Source organism: Bombina bombina, chromosome 6 (assembly GCF_027579735.1).
Source record: "Bombina bombina isolate aBomBom1 chromosome 6, aBomBom1.pri, whole genome shotgun sequence".
NCBI lineage: Eukaryota > Metazoa > Chordata > Amphibia > Anura > Bombinatoridae > Bombina > Bombina bombina.
Window position 1 is genome coordinate 349,720,829 of NC_069504.1, and position 18,865 is coordinate 349,739,693.

At 38.8% G+C, this 18,865-nt stretch overlaps 1 protein-coding gene across 1 annotated transcript in view; it reads left to right on the plus strand.

The window, feature by feature from the left end:
- The window catches only part of CCDC87 (coiled-coil domain containing 87), a 179,720-nt gene that overhangs the window by 133,357 nt on the left and 27,498 nt on the right, over positions 1 to 18,865 (plus strand). The window contains exon 14 of the mRNA XM_053719255.1: positions 7,399 to 7,514. Within this exon, the coding sequence (XP_053575230.1) occupies positions 7,399 to 7,514 (116 nt within the window). The remainder of the gene's footprint in view (positions 1 to 7,398; positions 7,515 to 18,865) is intronic.

The window sequence follows — 18,865 nt, forward strand, 5'->3', positions numbered from 1 at the left end:
CTGTGTTTCCTCTTGCAATCCTGTAGGATTTTCTCTACAAGACATTGCTTCCCAGGTATCCCTTGTGGTATCTGAGGCCTTGTCAGCTTTCCCCATGTTGCAGGGAAGACGTAAAAGGAAATTTAAGGAAACAGTTAGTAAGGTTTCTGATCAAGTTCTGGATATCCAGAGTGTCCCTTCCCAAAGCCTGAGGAAGAAGACATGTTGGTAGCATCTGAGGGGGAAATCTCAGACTCAGACAGTGTAATTCCTTCTTCTGATGCTGAAGTGGTATCCTTCAGATTTAAGCTAGAACACCTTCGCTTATTACTTAATGAGGTTTTGACTACTTTCGACGACTCTGACACAACTATTGTAGTCAATCCTAAAAAGTCTAGTAAATTGAACAAATACTTTGATGTTCCCTCCGCGGTGGAGGTTTTTCCGGTTCCTGACCGTGCTGTGGAGATTATTGCTCGAGAATGGGAAAGACCTGCTATTCCCTTTTCTACATCTCCTATTTTTAAGAAGATGTTTCCTATAGCGGATTCTATTAAGGAGTCGTGGCAGACGGTTCCTAAGGTAGAAGGAGCGATATCCACTTTGGAAAAGAGGACTACTATTCCCATAGAGGATAGTTGTTCTTTTAAAGATCCAATGGATAAAAAATTGGAGGCTTTACTAAAAAAGATGTATGTCTACCAGGGTCTACTATGGCAACCTGCGGTGTGTATCGCCACTGTTACCAGCGCTGTGGCTTACTGGTTTGATGCGTTGTTTGAATCTCTTCAGATGGATACCCCTTTTGATAAGATCCAGGACAGAATTAAGGCTCTGAAGTTAGCCAATTCCTTCATTACAGATGCTTCCTTACAGGTTATTAAACTGGGAGCCAAAATTTCTAGTTTTGCGGTCCTAGCCCGCAGGGCCTTGTGGTTGAAGTCCTGGTCTGCGGATGTTTCATCTAAATCTAAGCCCATGGCTATTCCTTACAAGGGTAAGACCTTGTTTGGACCTGGTTTGGCGGAAATTATTTCAGATATTACTGGAGGGAAGGGTTCTTTTCTTCCTCAAGATAAAAAGAATAAGCAGAAGGGACGCCAGGGTAATTTTCGTTCCTTTTGTAACTTTAAAGGCAAGTCTTTCTCCCCTTCCTCCAAGCAAGATCAAGCCAAGCCTTTCTGGAAGCCCAACCAGTCTTGGAATAAGGGAAAGTAATCTAAAAAGCCTTCAGCTGATTCCAAGTCATCATGAAGGGTTGGCCCCCGATCCGGGAGCAGATCTTGTAGGGGGCAGACTCTCTCTTTTTTCCCAGGCTTGTATAAGAGATGTACTGGATCCCTGGGCGGTAGACATTGTCTCCCAGGAATACAAAATAGACTTCAAATCTTTTCCTCCCAGAGGCCGGTTTCTCCTCTCCAGATTATCTGTAGACCAGATAAAAAGATAGGCATTCTTACATTGTGTCAAGGACCTTGCCGCCCTGGGGGTTATAGTTCCAGTTCCCTTTCAGGAAAGGGTTCTGGGATTGAATATTTCGTCCAATCCTAGATCTAAAATGTTTAAACAAGTTTCTCAGAATGCCATTCTTCAAGATGGAGACTATATGCTCCATTCTTCCCTTTGTACAAGAGGGTCAGTTCATGACAACCATAGACCTAAAGGATGCATACCTTCATGTTCCCATTCACAGGGACCATCACAAGTTTCTGAGATTCGCCTTTTTGGACAATCATTTCCAGTTCGCGGCCCTTCCATTCGGCCTTGCCACAGCTCCCAGAATTTTTTCAAAGGTTCTGGGGGCTCTTTTAGCTGTGCTTCGATCTTGGGGCATTGCAGTGGCACCTTATCTGGACTACATTCTGGTTCAGGGGCCATCTTTTTAGCAAGCAGAATCTCATATGGAGATCTTGTTGTCTTTCCTTCAATCCCACAGATGGAAGGTGAAAAGGGGAAAAAAATTCTCTGGTTCCTGCTACAAGGGTCGTATTTTTCAGGACCATAATAGACTCCCTGTTAATGAAGATTTTTCTGATGGAGGTCAGAAAAAGAAAGATTTTCGAATCTTGTTTTGCCCTTGAGTCCTCTCCACGGCCGTCAGTGGCTCAATGTATAGAGGTAATCGGTCTGATGGTGGCTTCCATGGACATCATTCTGTTTGCTCAGTTTCATCTCAGACCTCTGCAGTTATGCATGCTCAGACAATGGAACAGGGACTATACGGACCTGTCTCCATGTGTAGATCTAGATCAGGCGTCAATAGACTCTCTTCCGTGGTGGCTTTCTCAGGATCATTTCTCCCAGGGTACTTGCTTCCGCAGACCCTCCTGGGTGATTGTGACCACGGATGCCAGCCTTCTAGGTTGGGGAGCAGTATGGGGCTCATTGAAGGCTCAGGGCTTATGGACCCAGGAGGAGTCAGTCCTGCCCATAAACATCTTGGAGCTGAGAGCAATCTTCAATGCTCTTCTGGCCTGGCCTCGGTTACCTTAGCCCGGTTTATCAGATTCCAGTCGGACAACATAACCTCGGTGGCCTACATCAACCACCAGGAGGGAAATCGGAGTTCCTTGGCCATGACATAGGTGGCCCGAATTATTAAATGGGCAGAGACCCACAACGTATGTCTTTCTGTGATCCACATCCCAGGAGTGGACAATTGGGAAGCGGATTTTCTGAGCAGACAGACTTTTCATCCCGGGGAGTGGGAACTTCATTCGGATGTGTTTTCCAGCTTGACCCTCAAGTGGGGGCAGCCGGAGTTGGATCTCATGGCTTCTCGTCAGAATGCCAAACTTCTGAGATACGGCTCGAGGTCAAGAGATCCGCAGGCATTTCTGATCGATGCTCTGGCAGTTTCTTGGAACTTCAGTGTAGCATACCTGTTTCCTCCATTCGCTCTCCTTCCATGAGTCACCAGATGTCTTGATCACAGGCTAAGAATATTGGGTTTTTCTGCTCGAATCAAGCAGGAGAGGGTGTCTGTAATTCTCATAGCCCCGGCATGGCCTCGCAGGATTTGGTATGCAGACCTAGTGGAAATGTCATCCTTTCCACCTTAGAGACTGCCTCTGACGAAGGACCTTCTACTTCAGGGTCCCTTCCTTCATCCAAATCTCGTTTCTCTGAAGCTGACTGCTTGGAGATTAGTTTTATCTAAGCGTGGATTTTCAGAGTCGGTTATTGAGACCTTGATTCAGGCTCGTAAGCCTGTGACTCTCAGGATTTACCATAAGATCTGGCATACATACTTGTATTGGTGTGAATCCAAAGGATACTCTTGGAGTAGAGTAAGGATTCCTAGGATTTTGTCCTTTCTCCAGGATGGTCTGGAGAAGGGTTTGTCAGCATGTACTCTAAAGGGTCAGATTTCGGCATTGTCTATTTTGTTACATTAGCGCTTGGCGGATGTGCCAGACGTGCAATCGTTTTTTGTCAGGCCTTTGTTAAAAATTCGGCCTGTGTTTAAACCTGTTACTCCTCCATGGAGTCTTAACTTTGTTCTTAAAGTTTTACAACAGGCTCCGTTTGAGCCTATGCATTCTTTAGATATTAAGATGTTATCTTGGAAAGTTTTATTTCTTGTTGCTATTTCCTTTGCTTGGATAGTTTCTGAACTCTCTGCTTTACAGTGTGATTCCCTTTATCTTATATTTCACTCTGATAAGGTGGTTCTGCATACTAAGTTTGGTTTTCTGCCCAAGGTTGTTTTGGTCAAGAATATTAATCAGGAAATCGTTGTACCTTCTTTGTGTCCTAATCCTTCTTCTCACAAAGAACGCTTGTTACATAATCTGGATGTTGTGCGAGCGCTAACATTTTATTTGCAGGCAACTAAGGACTTTCGTCAGTCTTCTGCATTGTTTGTTTGCTTTTCTGGGAAATGCAAGGGTCAGAAAGCTACAGCTACTTTACTTTCGCTTTGGCTGAAGAGCGTTATTAGCTTGGCATATGAGACTGCTGGACAGCAACCTCCTGAGAAAATCACAGCTCATTCCACAAGGGCTGTTTCTTCTTCCTTAGCCTTCAAAAATTAAGCTTCTGTAAAACAGATTTGCAAGGCTGCAACTTGGTCATCTTTGCACACTTTTTCCAAATTCTATAAATTCGATACTTTTGCCTCGGCTGAGGCTTCTTTTGGGAGAAAGGTTCTTCAAGCAGTGGTGTCTTCTGTTTAGGTTCCTGTCTTGTCCCTCCCTGTCATACTCTGCAAGGGAGCAAGTCCAGGAGTTGGGAGCTGTTGTGCAGAGGTGTCAGGTTCTGGGGTTAAAGTTGTGTTTTGTTTGTGTGAGTCTTTCCTTTTTGGCATAATTAAACAGGTTCAAAGTTTTAGGAAATAAAGGTGATGGTTTTATTGATAGGATAATTAGCAATGCAGAGATATGCAAACTAGATAAGGCAAAGTATATAGGCTGTATACTGGAACTCTGTAGTAACAGGCAGGAATACAGGTCTTTGTAATAACAGGCAGGATACTTGCATATGTTGTAGACTGGAACTCTGTAATAACAGGCAGGATACTTGCATATGCTGTAGACTGGAACTCTGTAATAACAGACAGGAATGCAGATCTTTGTAATAACAGGCAGGATACTTGCATATGCTGTAGACTGGAACTCTGTAGTAACAGACAGGAATGCAGATCTTTGTAATAACAGGCAGGATACTTGCATATGCTGTAGACTGGAACTCTGTAGTAACAGACAGGAATGCAGATCTTTGTAACAACAGGCAGGATACTTGCATATGCTGTAGACTGTAACTCTGTAGTAACAGACAGGAATGCAGATCTTTGCAATAACAGGCAGGATACTTGCATATGCTGTAGACTGGAACTATAGGCTGTAGACTGGAACTCTGTAGTAACAGGCAGGAATGCAGAAAGGCAGGATACTTGCATATGCTGTAGACTGGAACGCTGTAGTAACAGACAGGAATGTAGATCTTTGTAATAACAGGCAGGATACTTGCATATGCTGTAGACTGGAACTCTGTAGTAACAGACAGGAAACTTGCATAGACTGCAAACTGGAACTCTGTAGTAACAGGTAACAAGCAAGCAAAAGTACCTGAGTCAGTCTTTAGGAAATAGAGAATTAGCCTAGATCAATTGCCAGAAAATCAGTCCAAAAACGAAAACAGTGCCAAGGGAATATCCAGAAGAGTAGTCACAAAATGAAGCAGAAATCAGGAACCAGGAAATCCAACATATCTGTATAACACTCAATGTCAAGGCCCAGAACTGCAAGCAAACCTCCCAGATATAGCAGGCTGCTGATTAAATGATTTTTTTCAGCTGGTAAGCAGGTGGAGCCAGAGAGCCAAAGTTGCAGCAAACAGAAAAACCCAATATTCTTAGCCTGTGATCAAGCCCTCTGGTGGCAAAGAGGCAAGACAACAGGCTGGAAAAGAACAGCAGCAGAAATAGGAACAGGTCCCAGGTTCAATTCCAGGTTGGATCATGACACTCCCTTATCATCTGTGTCCTCTGGCTTGGGTATTGGTTCCCAACAGTAATTGATGATGATCCGTAGACTCACCCGTGTTATTAGAAAACGAAATTTATGCTTACCTGATAAATTAATTTCTTTCTTGACACGGTGAGTCCACGACCCACCCTGTATTCAGACAGTTTCTTTTTATATAAACCACAGGCACCTCTGCACCTTGTGTTACTTCCTTTCTCTCCTTTCCCTTTGGTCGAATGACTGGGGGATTGTGGGTAGGGGAGTGATATTTAACAGCTTTGCTGTGGTGCTCTTTGCCTCCTCCTGCTGGCCAGGAGTGATATTCCCAACAGTAATTGATGATGATCCGTGGACTCACCGTGTCAAGAAATAAATCAATTTATCAGGTAAGCATAAATTTCGTTTTCTCCTTTTCTCTAACCTTAAAGTGTGACCTCTTGTCACAAACAGTTGCCTTGGAACAAACAGAGCTTTCACCAACTTTTGTATATGGGCCTTAAATATATTTGTATAAAGTAATAACATCACCTCTCAAGTTCTTTTTTCTAGAGTAAACAGGCCCAATTTGGCTAACCTCTCCTCATAGTTAGAGCGCTGCTGGGGGAAACTGCCACTGATCTAATCAACAGCGCTAGTTGCATGACTCAGATGTGTAACTAGCGCTGCTGATTGAGTGATCAGCAGCAGTTTCTGCTCAGGACTTAAAATGACATGCTCTAATAAACCAGAACATGCATTTGTTTTTACTATTATGGCCCTTTAAGGCAGGAAAAGAGAGACACCTAGATTTGAATAAGATAAAATGAGGTAGACATGGGTGTCCGAGGGGGTGTAATGGATGGAAATGCTTTTAGAAAATGATTGCAAGAGAGCTTGTGGGGACATCAGACAAGACAAGCAAGTAGGTGAAGGACAGTGAGGGGCTACATACAGCCAGAGGAGCCTGTGCAGTTTAAGAACACAATACAAATATAGCCAAAGTCCTCTAAATATAGAACTAAGTGTGAAATTCTATCACGTATACAAGTTTAGAACCTTTTTTGTTTTGAAACAACTTTCAAAAACGTAAACAGAGTGGTAGAGGAAGAAGCATTTTTGGATTTGTGCAAGTCCCCTAAGTTATACAAATAAAATGCAACTATGTCTATTGTAGAGCGTTTTTTCATTATGTACCTGTACTCCTATGTTTCTGTACACACTGTTATGAGATGTATAAGCTGATGAAGAAGATATCATCTTTTCAAAGGCCAAGGATTTTATTACCTTGTTGAACCAATTATATTTGTTTTATATGCAAATTTAAAAAAATAAAACAGTTTAACCTTTTGGCTACCAAAAAAGGCTGCAGTGTAGGGTTTAATAAGATAAAATAACTTGTCAATGAGACGTGTAAAACTACGTCATCGATCAAATATTAACCATAGTGCTCACGGCTTTAACATAAAATAAAAAAAATATATGAACAATGCTGCAGATGAAAATAGAAAATTATATATCAAATTGATTATTAGGGTACATAGTTTCATATTGAATGTTACCAGATCAGACATTGTTGACCACAGAGGTTTAACATTTAGCTGTTTGGTCATATAAGGCAAATTGATTTATCCTGCCGGCTTAGTATTATTTATATCACTGCGTCTTTACTAATCAGATGGAAACATTTTAACAGCAGCTACTGAAAGGTTTTTTTTTTTTTCTTCTTTTTATATCCACAGGGTTGTGATTGTACAGAGCATTTGTACTTTCAGCAAATTGTTAATTAAATCTCATGTGGAACAAATAAAACCCTTTTTATATTGTAGTCTTTATTGTTATGTTTTCTGCATTTCCATTGCCAAAAGAATTTGCCAGATTCTGTGGGTGGTTTATAACAGGGGTTGTATTTATACATTCCTAGTGAAAAATATTACGCTCTTGGTACAAATGATATATATGTATTTATTTATAGGGAACGAACAAAAAAGATTGCTGACCTTAGAGCTCAAAAGCAAAATCAAATACCTGGCATGTGGAATGTTAACAGCATCCTCCTTGGCGGTCTTGGGACAGATCCTGTTCTTTCAGGTAATATTGCTGTCACTTTCTGTTAACAGTAGTCATCTTAACATATTAATGATTTATTGTTTGCACAGTACACCATCTTCAGTTCTGCAAAAAGCCAATTCAAGTGTCTATATCACTAGATTTTTGCTATATCCATGTCTAGTCTTCCATTTGCTCCCTGCCTATTGCTATATTCCTCCATAAATCGAGCACCATAAGTTTGACAAAAGCTGGTTGAACACCATTTTATTTATCTGGATCCTGTTTAGGACGTAAATGGTGCTCCACTGACAGTGTGGATTTGATTTAAATCAAGTTGATTTAAATCATGGTTTAAATCTAATTTTAAATCACTATTCAGTAAAACTGATTTGAATCGATTTTAATCATGGTTTTTATTTTAGAATAATAACTTTTCAGATTATTTTTCTGGCTTATATCAGATCATCGCTGATTTGGTTAGATAGATCATTGACATTAATGAAATTATTGGGAGGTTAATAGGTTAATCATTCATATTTTATCAACTTTTCAGCTGTACTTTATTGGATGGAGAAAATTAATGATTAATTAGAACAATTTTATTTTTGTTTAACAAAAACAAAAATAAACATTACTTTAATAATAACAATTTAAATAGTTTTATTCTAACTAAAACAATAAAATACTTCCTTTTTAATGCTTGCCCCTCCCTCCACCCCACTAAGGTCCATGTGCAGATCTATTCCGCTTCTATTCAGCGAGCTTCTTGAAACTTAGAGTGAGTTGATTCTGTGTACATAGATTTGCAAGGGAGCAATGGAATTAAAGGGACACTCAAGTAAAATTAAACTTTCATGATTCAGATAGCGCATGCAATTTTAAACAACTTTCCAATTTACTTCCATTAAAAAAAGTGCACAGTCTTTTTATATTTAAACTTTTAGAGTCACCAGCTCCTACTGCGCATGTGCAAAAATTCACAGAATAAGCGTATATCCATTTGTGATTGGCTGATGGCTGTCACATGGTTCATTATTATTGTTATCGGTTATTTGTAGAGCGCCAACATGGTTCATGTATGCATTTGTGATTGGCTGATGGCTTTCACATGGTACAGGGGGAGTGGAAATAGACATAACTTTTAAAATTGTCAGAAACAAAATCTATTAATTTAAAGTTCAGACTAAGTGCTATTGCAATGTCTTGTTATCTTTCACTTGTTGATTATGCAAATCTACTGTGTTGACTGGTCCTTTAAAGGGACTGTAAAGTCAAAATTAAACTTTTATGATTCAGAAAGAAAATGCAATTTCTAAAAAAATTCCAATTTAGTTCTCTTATCTAATTTGCTACGTTCTCTTAGTATCCATTATTGAAAAGCATACACATTTAAGCTCAGGAGCAATGCACCACTACTGTGAGCTAGCTGCTTGTCACTGTCTCATTCAATGTGTTCAGCTAGGCCCCAGTAGCGCATTGCTCTCCTTCAACAAAGGATACCAAGAGAATTAAGAGAATTTGATTACAGAATTAAATCTAAAGGTTATTCATCCTGAAATATAGCTCAGTTTTGAATAATATAGCAAGATGCTGTATATTCATGGCTGTAATGTTTATTTTGTAAATTAATTCCATCAATCCATTCACAATGTCATGCTCTCCCAGAGGTTTCTGTCAGATTATTTTGGGCAATTACTAGAAGATATTATCACATATTTTTGGATTTGTAGTTCTCAAAACTGTGAATTTGTGTCTGCAAAAATAACAGGCCCCTTTTTCACAACAAAAATGTTATAAAATAAACATACAGAGTTGAGAAATAGACCTTAAAGGGACATAATCATGAAAGAAAACTTTTGGGTTTCAGATAGAACAGAGAATTTCAGATTATAGTGTATCTTAAATAGAAACTCTTTTTAGGTTTTTCCTAAAAAAAAACATTTTATTTAAAAAATATCCTTTTTAAATAATAAAAAAAAGAATCTGATTTAACCCCTTAATGTCGCTGGTCTTTCTATGGGGGTAACTTTTTCAATAGCGCGGTCTTGCCGCCAGAAGCGAGACTCCACTATTTTAGCAAGCCTGCAGGAGGGAGGGTCTAATAGCGCGTTCTTGGCGCTTGCGGCAAGTCCCACGATATTATATCCAGACAATCCCTTAACGGCCAGTGACGTACGGGGTACGTTGTGGTTGTTAAGGGGTTAAATAAAAAAATTCAGTTTAAATAAAAAAAAAAAAATCATTGATTTTTATCCATCCTGTCCACTGACAAGAGAGACAATTTTGTAGATGTAGCCCTTTTTCTCCCCCAAATGGAGAGACAACAACTTTGTTGACAATATCACAGAGGCCTAAATAGACTTCTGGAAGAGGATTAACGGGGCCCCTACAGTGCTTAGATAAGGACTTGAGACCCTTAGAAGTGGGCTGTTCTTGTGAATTGAGGGTTAATCAAGGGAAGTTCCTTATTTCAGTTTAGATTAGGTGGAAATTCAAATTTTAACAGGCTCCGCCTTCCCCCAAAAACTATGTATTCAAGCACAATTAGGAAAAGACTGAATCTTACTTGCTATTAACCTTTTCATTTAACAACAAAAGCCTGAAAGCATAGAAGAGCACAGTTACATATTTCATTTTTCTTTCTTCAGTGAGAAGTTAATATCTGGCAATGTTATTTTTGTTGTTATTTACTTTGTTTTATTTAGCATAAATCAAGACCTGTTGGCTGCAATTACCCAAAAACCTTTTCTACATAGCTGTAAATCTGTAGTTTAGGACATTTTAGTATAAGCTCTGATGCTTCACTATAAAAATGAAAATCAGTCATTTTCTCAAGTGGGATTTCATACTTAATCGTGTACATAAATCAGCTTTAATCTTCCATTAAAATCTTGTAATTCTCAAATGTGTACAACACATATCATAAAGTACAAAGTGATGTATTTCAAATTTGATAAGACGCTGTTTTGCAATTTACTTGTTTAATAATATTTTTTTTAAAGTTATTACTTTTGTGATAACTTTTATCCGTCACACAACCCACTTCTGATAATAGTAGTCTATTTTCTGCCACAGTCATGTGTTATGACTTTTTAAGTATCCGATAATGGGGGTTTATCAGCCCAGATTATTCCGCTTTATATTATAGTGTGCAAGCTAGGAATCATCTCAAATATCAGCTGGGTTTTAAGTGCTCGTGATTATTTTCCTTAACTATCCTAGCGAATACCTAAGTTAATATCAAGATTTGTAGTTGCAAATCAGTGTTAATTTTGACGGCAAGTTTCAATTTAGTCTTAGTTTTAGTCTTTTGACTAAAATGCCATTTTAGTTTTAGTCATATTTTAGTCATCTGAATTGTTTTAGTTTTAGTCTAGTTTTAGTCGACTGAATCTCCAATACATTTTAGTCGACTAAATCTCCAGTAGATTTTAGTCAACTAAAATCTAAGGGGTTTAGTTAAAGTGTAATGCATTATTTAAGCATTTTCTCTACATGCAATACAGACACAGATTTAGCCGTTGTGATATGTAACATCTTTATTAAACTTAAAATTAAATAAAACCAAGTTTCATAAACAAACAGAAGTGCAACTTTAAAATATATAAAAAAAAAACTGTATTGGCTGTATTGAACATATTACCCAATATAAAAACTTTAACAGTTCTCTGTTAATAATTAAAACAAGTATCAAGAAACTCAACACAACAAAAAGTTTCTGCAGCTAGCACAGGCACAGCATAACTTAAACCCATATTCATGGTTTATGCTTATTTCTATAGGAAAAATCAATTGATTGTTCACAGATTCAAAAACGTTTCGGCAACAATATTAGCACTGCTCTAGAACTTCCAAACTTATTATAAACTCCTGGAGTAAAGGTTTATTAACCTGTTTTATTTTATGGTATTAAGGTTTGAACATGCAATACAGATTTAACAGATTTAACTGTTGTGGTATATAACATGTCTTTATCTTAAAATTTAATAAAATTAAGTTTCGTAAATTTTACAAAAGAGCAGTAATTGAATATGGATTGATTATAACAACTTGCATAAAATGTTTTTGTCAGCAATTTTTGATTTAGTTTTAGTCATAGTCTTTTGACTAAAATGTCATTTTGATTTAGTTTTAGTCATAGTCTTTTGACTAAAATGTCATTTTAGTTTTAGTCGTATTTTAGTCATTAGAATTTCTTTAGTTTTATAGTCATTTTAGTCTAGTTTTAGTCGACGAAATTAACACTGTTGCAAATAGACAATAACAATACACCTATAAAAATATTTTGTTTCTCTTTGTGTGTATATGTGTGTGTGCGTGTTTGTGTGCGTGTCACTGAGTAACTTTTATACTATGTTAGGTTATGTATTATCCATATGAATGAGAAACACTTGAACAATATCTCAGTCAATCTTGAAGTCCCCCACAGTGTTTGTTGTTACTACCTATAATGAAAGTTTATTCCATGTCGATTGGCTGCGAATGTGCAGGGGGTGGCATTGCACAAGCATTTCACAAGAAATGCTTGTGCAATGTTAAATGCCGACAGCGTATGCTGTCGGTTTTTAGCGATGTGTAGCGAATTATGTCCGCTCGACATATAATAAATTGACCCCCATGACCTATTTTTCTGGAATTGCTCTTTTTTTGTGAAAAATACTCACAGCCTCAGCTTTATTAAGCCCCTTAATATACTTGAAAAGTTACTATCACATCACCTCTTTTTATATTCTCTCCTCTAAACTATACATATTTGGGTCATTGAGCTTTTCCTGGTAACTTTTATTTTTTAGACAATGTACTATTTTTGTAGCCCTCTTTTGAACAGGTTCCAATTTATTTATATCCTTCTGGAGATATGGCCTCCAGAACTGTGCACAATACTCAAGATGAGGCCTTACTATCAGTATCAGCCTCAGGTATGGAATTCCTGACTGATACTTTCAGCTAATGCTTATTGGCTGATAGGTACTTCTTATTAAAGGATTCCAAAACTTTTTAATATTTTGCACCAACAGACCACAAAGATGAAATTTTGCATGTATAAATATTATAACATACCTATTTACTGCTTGTAACGAAGCTTCTAAACTTGAGAATTCATTTTTATTTTCGGGTATTACATCACATCAGACAACCTTCAAATATGGGAGGCGTGCGATCCGACAAACTTACCAATAGAAATTTAAAATTTTGCATCTCATTATTTAGTGTTCTTCTGACCATGCGCATGCGCGTATCGATTTGTCTAACTGTGAAGGAAATCTGTTTTCTAAAACTTTTAAAAAAAATGTTGACAGCAATAGTTATTTGAATTATACGAACAATCACCACAAAAGCTGGTTATCTAATATACCATACAGCCAATTCGAGAGAATTAGACGTAATTGCACACATTTGGAAACCTTTAACCAACAAAGCTGTATTATCTACGATAGATTTTTAGACAAGGGATACCCAAAAGACTTATTAGAACAATGTTTAAATAAAGCAAGACTCCTAGATAGAGACACACGTCTTGATAAAAATAGTTCCAAATATAACAAAAGTAAAAACAATCAAGTTTCTATTGACCCTGGCCTAGATTTGGAGTTCGGCGGTAAAAGGGCTGCTAACGCTCCGCAGGCTTTTTTCTGGCCGCACCATAAATTTAACTCTGGTATCGAGAGTTTAATCAAATGCTGCGTTAGGCTCCAAAAAAGGAGCGTAGAGCATTTTTACCGCAAATGCAACTCTCGATACCAGAGTTGCTTACGGACGCGGCCGGCCTCAAAAACGTGCTCGTGCACGATTCCCCCATAGGAAACAATGGGGCTGTTTGAGCTGAAAAAAAACCTAACACCTGCAAAAAAGCAGCGTTCAGCTCCTAACGCAGCCCCATTGTTTCCTATGGGGAAACACTTCCTACGTCTGCACCTAACACTCTAACATGTACCCCGAGTCTAAACACCCCTAACCTTACACTTATTAACCCCTAATCTGCCGCCCCCGCTATCGCTGACCCCTGCATATTTTTTTAACCCCTAATCTGCCGCTCCGTAAACCGCCGCAACCTACGTTATCCCTATGTACCCCTAATCTGCTGCCCTAACATCGCCGACCCCTATATTATATTTATTAACCCCTAATCTGCCCCCCTCAACGTCGCCGACACCTGCCTACACTTATTAACCCCTAATCTGCCGAGCGGACCTGAGCGCTACTATAATAAAGTTATTAACCCCTAATCCGCCTCACTAACCCTATCATAAATAGTATTAACCCCTAATCTGCCCTCCCTAACATCGCCGACACCTAACTTCAATTATTAACCCCTAATCTGCCGACCGGAGCTCACCGCTATTCTAATAAATGTATTAACCCCTAAAGCTAAGTCTAACACTAACACCCCCCTAAGTTAAATATAATTTTTATCTAACGAAATAAATTAACTCTTATTAAATAAATGATTCCTATTTAAAGCTAAATACTTACCTGTAAAATACATCCTAATATAGCTACAATATAAATTATAATTATATTATAGCTATTTTAGGATTAATATTTATTTTACAGGTAACTTTGTAATTATTTTAACCAGGTACAATAGCTATTAAATAGTTAAGAACTATTTAATAGTTACCTAGTTAAAATAATAACAAAATTACCTGTAAAATAAGTCCTAACCTAAGATATAATTAAACCTAACACTACCCTATCAATAAAATAATTAAATAAACTACCTACAATTACCTACAATTAACCTAACACTACACTATCAATAAATTAATTAAATACAATTCCTACAAATAAATACAATTAAATAAACTAGCTAAAGTACAAAAAATAAAAAAGATCTAAGTTACAGAAAATAAAAAAATATTTACAAACATAATAAAAATATTACAACAATTTTAAACTAATTACACCTACTCTAAGCCCCCTAATAAAATAACAAAGCCCCCCAAAATAAAAAATTCCCTACCCTATTCTAAATTAAAAAAGTTACAAGCTCTTTTACCTTACCAGCCCTGAACAGGGCCCTTTGCGGGGCATGCCCCAAGAATTTCAGCTCTTTTGCCTGTAAAAGAATAAATACAATACCCCCCCCCCAACATTACAACCCACCACCCACATACCCCTAATCTAACCCAAACCCCCCTTAAATAAACCTAACACTAAGCCCCTGAAGATCTTCCTACCTTGTCTTCACCATACCAGGTTCACCGATCCGTCCTGAAGAGCTCCTCCGATGTCCTGATCCAAGCCCAAGCGGGGGCTGAAGAGGTCCATGATCCGGTCAAAGTCTTCATCCAAGCGGGGCAGAAGAGGATCTTCCATCCGATTGAAGTCATCATCCAGGCGGCATCTTCTATGGTCTTCCATCCAGAGCGAAGCGGCAGGATCCTGAAGACCTCCAGCGCGGAACATCCATCCGGACCGACGACTGAACGACGAATGACTGTTCCTTTAAGGGACGTCATCCAAGATGGCGTCCCTCGAATTCCGATTGGCTGATAGGATTCTATCAGCCAATCGGAATTAAGGTAGGAATTTTCTGATTGGCTGATGGAATCAGCCAATCAGAATCAAGTTCAATCCGATTGGCTGATCCAATCAGCCAATCAGATTGAGCTCGCATTCTATTGGCTGATCGGAACAGCCAATAGAATGCGAGCTCAATCTGATTGGCTGATTGGATCAGCCAATCGGATTGAACTTGATTCTGATTGGCTGATTCCATCAGCCAATCAGAAAATTCATACCTTAATTCCGATTGGCTGATAGAATCCTATCAGCCAATCGGAATTCGAGGGACGCCATCTTGGATGACGTCCCTTAAAGGAACAGTCATTCGTCGTTCAGTCGTCGGTCCGGATGGATGTTCCGCGCTGGAGGTCTTCAGGATCCTGCCGCTTCGCTCCGGATGGAAGACCATAGAAGATGCCGCCTGGATGATGACTTCAATCGGATGGAAGATCCTCTTCTGCCCCGCTTGGATGAAGACTTTGACCGGATCATGGACCTCTTCAGCCCCCGCTTGGGCTTGGATCAGGACATCGGAGGAGCTCTTCAGGACGGATCGGTGAACCTGGTATGGTGAAGACAAGGTAGGAAGATCTTCAGGGGCTTAGTGTTAGGTTTATTTAAGGGGGGTTTGGGTTAGATTAGGGGTATGTGGGTGGTGGGTTGTAATGTTGGGGGGGGTATTGTATTTATTCTTTTACAGGCAAAAGAGCTGAAATTCTTGGGGCATGCCCCGCAAAGGGCCCTGTTCAGGGCTGGTAAGGTAAAAGAGCTTGTAACTTTTTTAATTTAGAATAGGGTAGGGAATTTTTTATTTTGGGGGGCTTTGTTATTTTATTAGGGGGCTTAGAGTAGGTGTAATTAGTTTAAAATTGTAATATTTTTATTATGTTTGTAAATATTTTTTTATTTTCTGTAAAAGTTACCTGTAAAATAAATATTAATCCTAAAATAGCTATAATATAATTATAATTTATATTGTAGCTATATTAGGATGTATTTTACAGGTAAGTATTTAGCTTTAAATAGGAATCATTTATTTAATAAGAGTTAATTTATTTCGTTAGATAAAAATTATATTTAACTTAGGGGGGTGTTAGTGTTAGGGTTAGACTTAGCTTTAGGGGTTAATACATTTATTAGAATAGCGGTGAGCTCCGGTCGGCAGATTAGGGGTTAATAATTGAAGTTAGGTGTCGGCGATGTTAGGGAGGGCAGATTAGGGGTTAATACTATTTATGATAGGGTTAGTGAGGCGGGTTAGGGGTTCATAACTTTATTATAGTAGCGCTCAGGTCCGCTCGGCAGAGTAGGGGTTAATAAGTGTAGGCAGGTGTCGGCGACGTTGAGGGGGGCAGATTAGGGGTTAATAAATATAATATAGGGGTCGGCGATGTTAGGGGTAGCAGATTAGGGGTACATAGGGATAACGTAGGTGGCGGCGATTTGCGGTCGGAAGATTAGGGGTTAATTATTTTAAGTAGCTTGCGGCGACGTTGTGGGGGGCAAGTTAGGGGTTAAGAAATATAATATAGGGGTCGGCGGGGTTAGGGGCAGAAGATTAGGGGTACATAAGTATAACGTAGGTGGCGGTCGGCAGATTAGGGGTTAAAAATTTAAATAGAGTGGCGGCGATGTGGGGGGACCTCGGTTTAGGGGTACATAGGTAGTTTATGGGTGTTAGTGTACTTTAGGGTACAGTAGTTAAGAGCTTTATAAACCGGCGTTAGCCAGAAAGCTCTTAACTCCTGCTATTTTCAGGCGGCTGGAATTTTGTCGTTAGAGCTCTAACGCTCACTTCAGAAACGACTCTAAATACCAGCGTTAGAAAGATCCCATTGAAAAGATAGGCTACGCAAATGGCGTAGGGGGATCTGCGGTATGGAAAAGTCGCGGCTGAAAAGTGAGCGTTAGACCCTTTAATCACTGACTCCAAATACCAGCGGGCGGCCAAAACCAGCGTTAGGAGCCTCTAACGCTGGTTTTGACGGCTACCGCCGAACTCCAAATCTAGGCCCCTATGTTTATTACTCAATATAATAGCAATTACAAAAAAATTTGCCACATCTTAAATAAACTTTGGCATATTATCTTAAAAGATCCTGTTTTAAAGACCTTAGTAGGAGAACATCCCAGGATTGTTTATACTAGAGCTCCCACCCTTAGAGGTAAGCTAGCTCCCAGTTAGAAAGTCAAACACAAAAATTCAAATCACCTCATTACAAGCAAGAAACCAAAAACTTTCCTAGACCATATAGGAATCTTAAAATGCGGTAAGAAAGGATGCAATGCATGCAAATATATAATATCCGGTAAAAAAACTTTTAAATCCTTCTCCACTGGAGAGATTTTTGACATTCCAAGATTTTTCAATTGCAGCTCCAGTTTTATCGTCTATATTTTGGAATGTGTCTGTGGGGTACAGTACGTGGGGCGTGTAGAAAAGTTAGGGTACGTTGGGGCGAACATTGGCGCTATTGCAAAAATTGCAAAAAGAAAAATATCAAACACAGTGTACCTGAACATTGCCTGACTAAACATGATGACAATCATGACATTTTCAAATTTTATCCAATAGATTACATCCCTCCTTCCACAGATTATAACAGGATTATTAAATTTAGGCAACGTGAGACCTTTTGGATACACAAAATGAACACTTTGTTTCTATCAGGTCTCAATTCTAATTTGGATTTAGCTGCTTTCAACTAATTCATTTCCCCTTCCCCCCCCCCCCCCCCATTATGTATTGCATCTCATCATGGTGGTCTCTTTATCTTGTCCCTTGGGCATCGCCAATTCCTCCTTTTTTCATCCTGGCATATGCAAATAGCCATCTTTACATCAAGACCGCCCATATTTTACATATTACTCGATCTTCGTTAGTGCTATAATTTTACATAAACAACGATATACATTGCTTTTGGAATGGATCCAATAAACATGTCTATTATTCATTGCCTATTATTTAATATGTTTCCAGAACACAGAGATCGAGAATGTTTCTTAGAATTTAGGATTTTAAATTGAATTCTCAGTTTTAAAAATTTTCCAATGTCCTAAACTTCAGCTGCTATTTTGTGTCTTTTTGATGTCATATTATGTTCCCAATCTCCATAAGACTACTTATTGAGCGATTTTTTTAATGGATTATTCAGATCCGTTTGTTTTTAACACATTGTACCTATTATGTCTTAGTGGTTACTATTGGTTAATGAATGTCCAATCACATTCAATGTATGTATTTTTAAGCCTCACTGAAGGCACAATTTGTATACTACCTGATGAAATGGCCAAGAGCTTGCGGCCGAGAAACGCGTTGTTTTAGCTCAAAATAAACACATAGGCCCCAATTTATCAAAGGTCTTGCGGATCTGATCCGACACTGCGGATCAGGTCCGCAAGACCTCGCTAAATGCGGAGAGCAATATGCTCTCTGCATTTAACATTGCACCAGCAGCTCACAAGAGCTGCTGGTGCAACGCCGCCCCCTGCTGACTCACCAGCAGGGAGGTGTCAATCAACCCGATCGTATTCGATCGGGTTGATTTCCGGCGATTCCTGTCCGCCTGCTCAGAGCAGGTGGACAGGGTTATGGAGCTAGTGTATTTGTATACAAACATGCCCAAAAATAATTAATCAAATGGTTGATACATATATATGGTTAATAGTTGAATCAAAAGATTTATGGCACACAAAAGGTTAATAAAAGGTTTTATTGCGTATGAAGCCGCTTGACATATGTTAGTTTCACTTGAGTGTTGAATGTTGGTAATAGCTTGACACAAAATAACAAATTGTGTCAGTTTAGTCTTAATCTTTTAATATTAAGGATGCACAACATAATAGCTGACAACAACAATAAGGCACAAAGCCAAATAGTG